A 10,959-nucleotide genomic window follows, 5' to 3' on the forward strand; every position below is an offset into this window, starting at 1 on the left:
TTAAAGTTGTTTTTGATGACTGTGCAGATCTTTAGAAGAAAACTGCTGAAGATGATGTTGAAGACCTTCTGGAAAATCAAATGCCACTGGAAAATACAGATGTTGCCCCAGATGTTGCATCATCTGACACAGCATGTGACACTGAAGTCACCGAATCACAAGAAGATGCTCACAGCAANTGGATATGCCACTAATAGTCGTGCTTATCGTATGTTTAACTTAAGAACTAGGACTATTATGCAATCTATTAAAGTTGTTTTTGATGACTGTGCAGATCTTTAGAAGAAAACTGTTGAAGATGATGTTGAAGACCTTCTGGAAAATCAAATGCCACTGGAAAATATAGATGTTGCCCCAGATGTTGCATCATCTGACACAACATGTGACACTGAAGTCACCGAATCACAAGAAGATGCTCACAGCAATGATAAGGCAGTAGATGATGGATCGTGTATTTCAAGAAAATCCAAAAGAACCATCCATCATCTCAAATCATTGGAGGGATGCGTGAAGAATTCCAAACCCAAAAAAAAGGCAAAGTTGACTATCGAAAAATGGTTGGACTAGTGTGCATGAGTACCATGTACTCACAGGTTAGATTTTCATGCTTTGTATCTCAACTTGAACCTAAAAATGTAGATGAAGCGCTAAAAGATTAGTTTTGGACCAATGCTATGCATGATGAGCTTGAAGAGTTTGTTCGAAATGATGTTTGGACTTTGGTTCCACCCCCTGATCATGGCAATATAATTGGAACAAAATAGATTTTTAAAAATAAAACTGATGAGTCAGATAACATCATTGGAAACAAAGCAAGGTTGGTTGCTCAAGGGTACACACAGGTTGAAGGGGTTGATTTTAATGAGACCTTTGCACCTGTTGCTCGCATTGAGTCAATCCGACTTTTGTTAGCCATTGCACGCTTTATGAAAATCAAATTGTTCCAAATGGATGTTAAAAGCGCATTTTTAAATGGTATCTTGTGTGAAGAAGTATATGTTAGATAGCCTAAAGAATTCGAAGATCCGCATAATCTTGATCATGTGTACAAGTTGAAAAAGGCTCTCTATGGCTTGAAGCAAGCACCCCGTGCTTGGTATGGCAGACTGACTGAATACCTACTCGAAATCGGATTCAAAAGAAGTGAGGTAGATAAGACTCTTTTCATTCAAAAATCCAAAGGTGAGATCCTTATTTGCCAAATCTATGTTAATGATATCATTTTCGGTTCTTCATCCCAAAAACATGCTAATGATTTTGTTGAATGCATGTCTACTACATTTGAAATGAGCATGGTTGGTGAATTACATTTCTTTCTTGGCTAAAAAAATCAAACAAATGCATGATGACATCTTTTTGTGCCAAAGTAAGTACGCCAAAAATCTGATAAAGAAATTTGCTAATGAAAACACCAAGCACATGAAGACACCTATGGGATCGAATGAAAAATTATCCAAAGACGATGCTGCCGTAAATGTTGAAAACACCGTATATCGCAGCATCATAGGAAGTCTCTTGTACTTGACGGCTAGCCGCCATGACTTAATGTTTAGTGTTTGTTTATGTGCTAGATACCAATATAATCCTAATATTTCTCACTTAAAAGCCGTAAAACTTATCTTACGATACATAGCCGGAACCATTGACTTAGGATTATGGTATACAAACAAAACCAACTCAAATATAGTTGGGTTTTCAGATGCTGATTGGGCCGGAGATTTAGACGATAGAAAAAGTACTTCTGGTGGTTGTTTCTACCTTGGAAATAATTTGATCTCATGGCATAGTAGAAAACAGAACTGTGTGTCACTTTCTATTGCTGAATCTGAATATGTGGCAGCTGGAAGTGGTTGCACTCAACTTTTGTGGATGAATCAAATGATAGAAGATTATGGATTAAAGAGTGAACCTTCGGTTATATACTGTGACAATTCTAGTGCGATTAACATTTCAAAAAATCCAATACAACACTCTCGAACAAAGCACATTGACATAAGACATCATTTTATTCGAGATCTTGTAGAAAAGGGATTGATTCGAATGGATTTTGTTGATACAAATAACCAACTGGCCGACATATTCACCAAAGCATTAGATTTTGAGAGGTTCTCCAACCTTAGGAAATCTCTCAGCATGTGTTCTGTCTAATCATTCTTGGATGTTGTCTCAGATGTTACAACATCTCGGACAACATCTACCATGTATTTGCATCTTTAGGACTTAGACATACTGCATTGCATTCATACTGTGATATGTTGTGTTGAAACTGTGTAACATAATTTTCTGATGCACATACAATTCCTAGTTATCTCTTAAAACTTCACACCTTTACATGTGAATTTAGTCACAAAAGCATTGAAGAATGATCACTTGACCTTAACCAATGTGACAAGTAATCCAAGAAGAATTTGAAAAAAAAATTGTGATTAAAATTTTGGGTCCGCGATTAAGAAGGAAAAATGGAAAAAGCTGCCTAAATTAGCCCAATGAAGGCTGGACATTTAGTGCGGGAGCTACCCCTTCTAAATATTAACACAGAAATAGAAGAAAATGGAAAAAGTTACCTAGAAGAGTCCATTGAAGACTGTTCTTCTAGTGTGGGAGCTGTCACTTCTATTTTCAGAAAGTTTATAAGTTAGTGTGAAGAAAAATTGGAAAATGTTTCTGGAATTGTAGGTGTTGTCAGAAGATGTTGCCAACAATTGTGACAACACCTCATCTGTACACATATCTCATATTTGCTCTCATGTTTCTATTTATGTTACATTCTATTGTTAGACATCCATAAGTCATGCATAAACATAACTTTGTGAATTCTGCCATGTCATAAGGATATTCGTATGAAAACAAAGAAAAATTCTATAAAAATCCAATTTTTGCAGGAAATCAAAATCATGTGCTCTTTGATGTTAAGTGGAGCTAAAATTCGATGTGGGTTTTATTTCTGGACTTATTTTTTGAAAAGTAATTGCACATAATTATCGAGATAATTTCTAAAGATAATAACAGTTAAATTTTGCCCTTTTTTTTACCGTTGGACTGAGTCAGTTATTGATATGGCATGTTACCGTTGCACTGTAGGTTTATGTTTATCCCCTTGATTTACACAGCCTAAACTATCATTACTTGCCTAATTATTTCTCGAAGTTTCTTGCTCGCAAATTTTTCTGCTAATCTTCGTTTTGGGTAATTTTCGTTTCTCACAATCTAAACGATGGCAGGAAAGGGTTTTGATCCCCAAGATATCCGCAGTGAAATGAGTCACACAGAGGATGTTGCCCCATCTCCTGCAACATCCGATGCAACACACATGGGTTCCAACTTACAAATCATCACCGCTGCTCTTACGCCGGAGCCCCTGGAGATTATTGCACCAGGTGAGCCTGGAAATGTACTGGACGTGGATAACCCACCTATCATCAGGTTTTTCGATCCACCCTCTCCTCCAAAAAGACGCTCAAAAAGGCAGGCCGGATATAACCCTGATCTCACACAAGGCAAACGATTTCGCTATAAGGGACAACCCTCCACTCGCCCTTCACTCATTGATCCGGTAGAGACGTCGGGAGATGATTCAAATGACGAAGACTACGAGTTAGTTGCCCGCAAAAAGCCCGCACCACGTGTTGCCACCAAGCCTTCCTCGTCCTCCACAGAAGACTCGCACCCCCTGTTCATGCCACACAAGATGCACCTAAGGAACAGTCCTCGTCTGATGAGGATGAAGTATCTTTGGCCTAGGTGTTGGCTGAATTGAAAAAGGCCAAAAAGACTGCCCATGCCTCTCCTGCACATGTCTATCCAATCTAGCATGTGTCTGAGAAGAAGACTGAAGCTACCACAACCCTATCTGACAGTGAAGACTCTGGTACACACTCTCATCACTCAGCGGGAGACCCTGATGAGGACATTGCCTCTGATGCTACAAGAGTTGAAGATGCACGTGCTGCTACAAATGTTGTGTTGGATGTTGAGGACACCTCAGACGACACTAACCTCAGTGACTATGATCTAGACAGCAGCTTCAATACCAAGTTTTAAACTGAGACATCATTCTCCAACTGGGATCTTTACACCAATCGGAGATTTATTGAAGAACGCAATGCTGATATGGAAGCCTTCTCTCGAAACAATCTGATATATTTTCTCAAGTCTCGCGGACTATTCTCCACCATCTCCTCTGTACAGCCTTATTGCCCCAAAGTTGTTCTTGAGTTCTATGGCAACCTCTCGTCGGGTGTTGGTAATGCGAGCTCGGCGAAATTTGGTCAAGTGTTTGTACGCTACACGTTGTATAATTTCGAACCTCATGTCATCAATACTTATTCCAATACACTTGAAATTGTTGTAGGTCCTCAACCGGATCTTGATGAGGTAATCTCTGTCCTAACTGGTGGCGTGCTTAGCAAATTCCCTGCTCATCCACATAAGGTCTCCGTTTCAAATCTCACGTCCCTATACTCGGTGCTGCACAAGATTACCATCCGAAACTGGACACCAACCACCAACACTACGGTGGTCACTAAGTCCCAGGCACTGACTCTGTTTGCCATTGGCAACTGCACTTTGAACCTTGGGCGTCTCATCTTTTATACTGTCATACAGTATGCGAATGGAGGTTTGAAGTCATCCAAGCTACCATTTCCCAGTTTGATCTATGGGATACTGGTATCCCTGGGATTTGTTCGAGATGTAAGTGAGGGATTGTCTGAATCCAGTGAAACAATCAAAATCGCCCTTGCCTTCTTCAAAGGAAACCGCAAGATTGACCTTCCCTGGATAGACCCTACCATAACAGCTCCTGCTTCTGGACCTTCTCAAGGGTCCACATCTCATACACCAACTGCTGATTGTGTGAAGATTCCTATAGCTGGAGTTCAGGCTCATCTCGATCATGCTATTAAAAAGATATCCCAGCTTAAGACAGACTAGGAGTATTATGAAGATTTGGCTGCTGACCTCAGGTTTCTCTTGGAAGTAAGTGTCTTTCCCGGACAAAAAGGGGGAGATGTTCAAACGGGTGCTGGTCCGTCAGGGACTAAGGATGATGATGAGTAAGAGGACAGTAGTGATGAAGATGATGATGTGTAGATTTTTTGTTTGTTTCTGTTTGTGTTCTTATTTTGCTAATATCTCGGTCTAGGTTGTTCTCTCTCCTCAGATGTAGTCGTCTTATAACTGTTAATGAAACTGTTGCAGGTGTTGTCTCGAATGTTGCCAATATTACTAACAACACTCTTACTAACAGCATTTTATTCAGGGGCAGAAAAGTTTACTAACTCAGGGGGAGTGTATTTGAGCTAAATCAAGGACAAAAGGGTTTGATCTCATTTTTGTCCAAGAAAGGCGAAAAGAGGGAGATTTAAGGGAAATAATATTCTCGACTTTAATTGTTATAATCCCTAGATCTTTAATTATTTCTCTAAATTATTTTTCCTTGTTGATTTGATTGAGTAGATTATTTTATGTGATTTTGCCTTTCTTAGATAAGGAGATAATCATTCAAAAGTAGTCTAGATATGTTATTTATTGGAATGATTTATAGAGATATGATATCAATGGTTAAATTGAGTTTATTTCTAATAAAACTCTTACTTTCCTTATGTTATAGGTTTCCTTGTGGAGATAAAAGTCTACACCTATAAATAAGAGATCAAGGACATCTTCTCTTGGCTTCTTCATTAAGAATAGTCATACACGCACTTGTACATGCAGAGAATATCAAAGAAATAATTCGTCAAGGATCATGTTGTTTTGAAAAGTGCAGATATCGCGTGTTGCCTTGAATGTTGAGAACATCTTCAGACAACATCTGTGAAGAAGTTGGCTGAAGATCGTTTTCGTGGATTCTCCTTTTGGCATCACGCTTTGGCTTTCTTGTTTTAGTTTTTATTTTGGTTACTTGTTTTTAGAAAGCATTGGGTTTTCTCAACTTGTTGAGAAAATTGATTTTTGTTATAATCACTAGTGATAGGTTTTTTTGTAAACATTGTGGTTTTCTAGTGATTAATTTTTGCCATAAGGCACCGCACAAATATTTAATCTTGTCCGTTTATTTATTTAAAGTCGATTTGTGTTAGAAAAGTTAATATTCCGCTGCATGTTGTTCAAGATGTTATAACATTTGTGACAACACCTAATTCTGATAAAACACAAAATTGCTATTTTAATTGCCGTTTACTATTTATTCATAACTGTCAAACAACATATTCCTTACATTCCCAATTTATATAAGTAATTATAGCATCCCAATATTTTGTATTCTACATTTTGTACGTGGTGTTGGTTTTTTAAGTAACAACCTCACATATTATATCCCTGAGATGAGTCGACTCGTGGTAATTGTAAATATTGTTATTTTAATCTTGTATTAGAATTAAATTATAATATGTACTTAAAATTCTTATGAATCAATTAATTTAAAGATGTAATCAAGTTTTCAACAAGAATTGTATATTAAGTTATTATTTAACGAGAATGCCAATTCAAATCGATAGAATATATTATATTCCACCAATAAATGAAATATCTTTTTGTTTTTGGTCTAATTGATCTTGATGGTGGTTGTTGTTGTTTTTATTTATTTATTTATTTATTTCTTAAAAGAAGAATTCCAAATAGCCATGCTGTCATCAAGCACCTCATTTTCTTACATGACTTTTAAGGGTTGAGTTCAATGTATCACATTATTTTCAAAAAATAAGACAAAAACTTGTGTGAGATGGTCTCACGGATCATATTTTGTGAGATGAGTATCTTATTTGGGTCATCTATTAAAAAGTATTAATTTTTATGCTAAGATTATTACTTTTTATTGTGAATATCGGTAGGGATGACCCGTCTCACAGATAAAAATTCGTGAGACCATCTCAAAAGAGATCTACTCTCAAAATAGATACAATAAGCATCACTATTTTATTTTTTATTTTTTTTGTAAACATAAATTAATAGATACAATATATACATCAAAGTTTTAGTAAAGGGGTTTAATATTTTTCCCCCTTTTTATTTTTAATTTAAATATTTTAATCCTTTATTTCCAAAAAAAAAAAAATTTAACCTTGTTGTATATTGAACTTTCATATTTACCTCACTTAAACAGTAGACAAGATTATAAACATACTATTGCTCCTCGATAAATTAATAATGGGTGGTTAGGTTTGTGATTATTATTAATAACACATAAAACTCATGTGAGACGATCTCACGAGTCAATTTTGTGATACACATATTCTATTTGTGTCACCTATGGGAAAAGTAATGTTTTTTATGCCAAAAGTAATACTGTTTATTGTAAATAAGAGCAGGGTTGACTCGTCTCACGAATAAAAATATGTGATACCGTCTCACAAGATATTTAATCAATTTAAAAAATATCGTATAAAAACAAATATGTGTTATTTAAATAGTCCGAAATCCTAGATCGAGTTTGAAAAAATAGACTCCACAAATAATAAATCAAAATTTTGTTAATGATAGAAAAGTAAAAAATAATCAAAATTATTACATAGATTTAGCCAGTCTCACCTAATAATATACAAGAAAATATTTGACACTAGTTACTAATATTGCTTACATTGAATTAAATTTTTAAAGAAAAATCAGAGAAATGGTTATTCTTCATACTCTTGAATTCCCAACAATTTTTTTTTAAAATTTTAAAAAGATAAAATTCCAAAATACAAGCAAAGATAATGTAAAAAATAATATTCAAATCGATACCCAATTATCATTTTTAAAAACAAATTTTAAATATCAACAAATTATTGATGTAAGTCTTAAAGTCTGTTTTTTGTTGAATAGAAACCCTTGTTTTGAACTTTGAAGTAATTTACAAAAAGATAAAAAATCAAATTTAATATTTACGAAATTGGCGTTAATTCTGTAAACATATATGAGGCTTTTAAGTTTTTATTGTTGGAATTATTTTGTGGGCTCACATAATTTAATTAATTGTACATGGACAAGCTATCTAATAAAGGACCCAATAAAGTGATCTAATTAATTATGGGTTTCCAAAGTATTAAATAAATTGGTATGGTCCACCTTATGTGTAGAAACACAGCCCAATTAGGTCTTCTATGATGGGTTGAAGACTTCTAAGGTTATATAAGGTTATGGTCCCCAAGGCACAGAGAATATAATGCAGAATACATACGGCGCACGTATTCTAGATCTCTCTCCTTCTCCCATCAAAGGTAAGAATAAGGTGGTCGATTCTCTGTTGTCTTGGAAGATCCATAACTCTGACGCTAGATCAATCAATGGATTCTGGTACGTGTTTATTGTTATTTATATATTCTGATAATTCGACATGAATTCTTGGCGTGTTGTGATATATGGATTTAAGCACATGATTTATAGATCTTTTTATTAAATCTCCAACATTTATTACTCTATAATTTATAAATTTGAAATATATATCTAATACACATAGTTTCTAGAAATATCTTTTTTTTAAAAAAAAAAAAAAACTAACGCACACACACTTTGGTCCCCATAAAAATTAGGTCCCTGAGGCGATCGTTTCGTTTGCCTCACCACGTATATACGTTAGCAAAAACTTGTGTGAGACGGTCTCACATGTCGTATTTTGTGAGACAGATTTCTTATTTGGATCATCCAAGAAAAAATATTACTTTTTATGCTAAGAGTATTACTTTTTATTGTGAATATCGGTAGAGTTGACCCGTCTCACAGATAAAGATTCGTGAGACCGTCTTACAAGAGACATACTCATATATATTTGTGTTAGAGTATATGTTTTGTAAGCTAATAGTTGGCTAAGAAATTTATTGACTCGGTTGTAATTAACAATATTTCTTTTAATATAATTTACATTTCATGGTTTTCGTTTTATTTTATCTGTATACTTATGGGATCAAAATAGATAAAGACCTTGATTATACTTTAATAAAATGAATCGTAATTCGATCTTGAAACTAATTTGTAAACACTGTATATTCTAAATATGTTCCTAATCGATTCATCTGCATAAAAACAAGGATAAAGGCCGCTTGAGCTGGAGAATAACATCTGTTATATTGTGTATCGTGTTTCATGGTAAGGGCATAAAGATGTCCAATCATGCAGATAGGTAATCATATGATGATTATACCGAACAATCCTACCTCAGACTTTCCAAGTGTTTATCATTCATCGAAAGGAAAAATCTGTGGTTGCGATTATAAACCATTAGTCGTTACAACCCGGGACAACACTGAGGCTCTACATACTAGGATTGTACTTTGCCTCGTTACCGACTCCGCGAAGGTCACAAGGTGGCGAGGTTGGGTGCAATTGCGACATGTGTAGTAGCCAGTGCATTGTAGTCGAGGATTTATCGCTAACTTACGGGTGTGGATATCCTAAGTGATCTAACGAAATAGTCGTGCATGAAATCTCTAGTCAGAGCGTAAGATGTACATTAGGGACAAGAGTTATCTAGTTGTGCATGCGATATACTATGAATATTTCATGAATTTATTACATAGCTATCGAATCTAATATGCAACCCTCGTTGAATTAATAGTTGCAGATTCGATTGTGATATATGAGATGAAGGGACCATATTGTACGTTAATCATAATCGATTGATTTTTGCAAGTACTATCAGTGATACTTAGGGAATCATTGAGTGGTGCTACTAGATGCTCTTTATACCATGATTCGATTTGTATAATCAAAAAATTGCATTATGAAATTCTCATGATTAAATGTTGGTGCATGGAATGAGGAAAATTAGGTTAAGCCCAAATAAAGGGCATTGTTTTGAATCACAAAGAGTTGTGAACCCACGAATAGCTGTATCCCTGAACCATTGAGAGTCATACAAGCACTGAATCATTTGTTCATGTTGAGACAATAAATTCAAGGATATAAATTTATATAAAATTATTAGATATTAAATTCAAGGAGTAGAAATTATGATAATTAAAATTTGGAGAAAATAAATTCAATGAGTTGAAATTATAATAATTAAAATTTGAAAAAAATAAATTCAAGGAGTTGAATTTATGAAAATTGAGATTTTAAAATATTAAAATCAACAGTTGAGTTTATTAAATATTAAATTAAATATAATGACAAATATGTATAATGAGCTTGTAGAAGTACAAGTCTAACATATTGATAATTTAAGTTCTTAATGGACTTTAATATATTATTTAATTAAGGAATCATAAACTTATAATTAAGGAAAATATTTTAAGGATTCGATATTTAGTAAGGAGGCCACAAACTCTAGCCTCCACTACGTATATTTTTCGAAAATCACTCTCATAACCTCTCCAAGTTTTCGGCCACCTCAAGAGAATTTTAGGGCTTGAGCCGTCAAATTAATTTTTTTTATCTTAAACTTTGAATCTCTTCTAAATTTTTTAGTGCAATTTAGAAGAGGAGCAAAAATTCTACTCGATTGGAGAATTGAATAAAAGCTTTAAGAAGATTATTCGTAAGAAATACTACAAGAGCTATCTCCGTTAATCTCAGAATAGTTGGTGCCAAGTGATTTATTCACTAAAGGTATATTTATTAATATCTTATGAATGCTTTAATATGTTTAAACCGTAAGAGTGTCCAAAGACGTTATTTGAACTTCAAAATATTTTTTTTTAATTTTTCACTGTATTTTAGACATGACAAAACCGATTTCCCAACAGCTTGTTGGTAGCTAATTCTGATTTTAATATGTAGCTAAAATCCCTTGCCTATTTTCGTATGTAACAAGAAAATTTATGCATTAAATTATTCTGAACTCGATGCACTGAAAGTCAGAAAATTTTATTTTCAGTGCATAAAAAATTATTATGATATTTTTCAAAAAAAAATTATTATGATATTAGTAAAATCTCTTTGAAGGAATAATTGACAATTTTTCGAAAGGTGCCAATCGAGGCAATTATTATATATTAAATATTCTTGTCGATTTTCAACTACAACAAATAAAACGAAGAAAGA

General features: G+C 34.2%; 1 protein-coding gene across 1 annotated transcript; it reads left to right on the plus strand.

Annotated features, from left to right (window-relative positions):
• The first annotated feature begins 4,110 nt into the window (after positions 1-4,110).
• LOC140974948 (uncharacterized) lies at positions 4,111-4,932 on the plus strand. Its single transcript, XM_073438439.1, has one exon. It carries the CDS (start codon positions 4,111-4,113, stop codon positions 4,930-4,932), a length of 822 nt encoding a protein of 273 aa, XP_073294540.1.
• Positions 4,933-10,959: the final 6,027 nt, after the last annotated feature.

The sequence above is a fragment of the Primulina huaijiensis genome, chromosome 4 (assembly GCF_012295235.1).
Source record: "Primulina huaijiensis isolate GDHJ02 chromosome 4, ASM1229523v2, whole genome shotgun sequence".
NCBI classification, from domain to species: domain Eukaryota; kingdom Viridiplantae; phylum Streptophyta; class Magnoliopsida; order Lamiales; family Gesneriaceae; genus Primulina; species Primulina huaijiensis.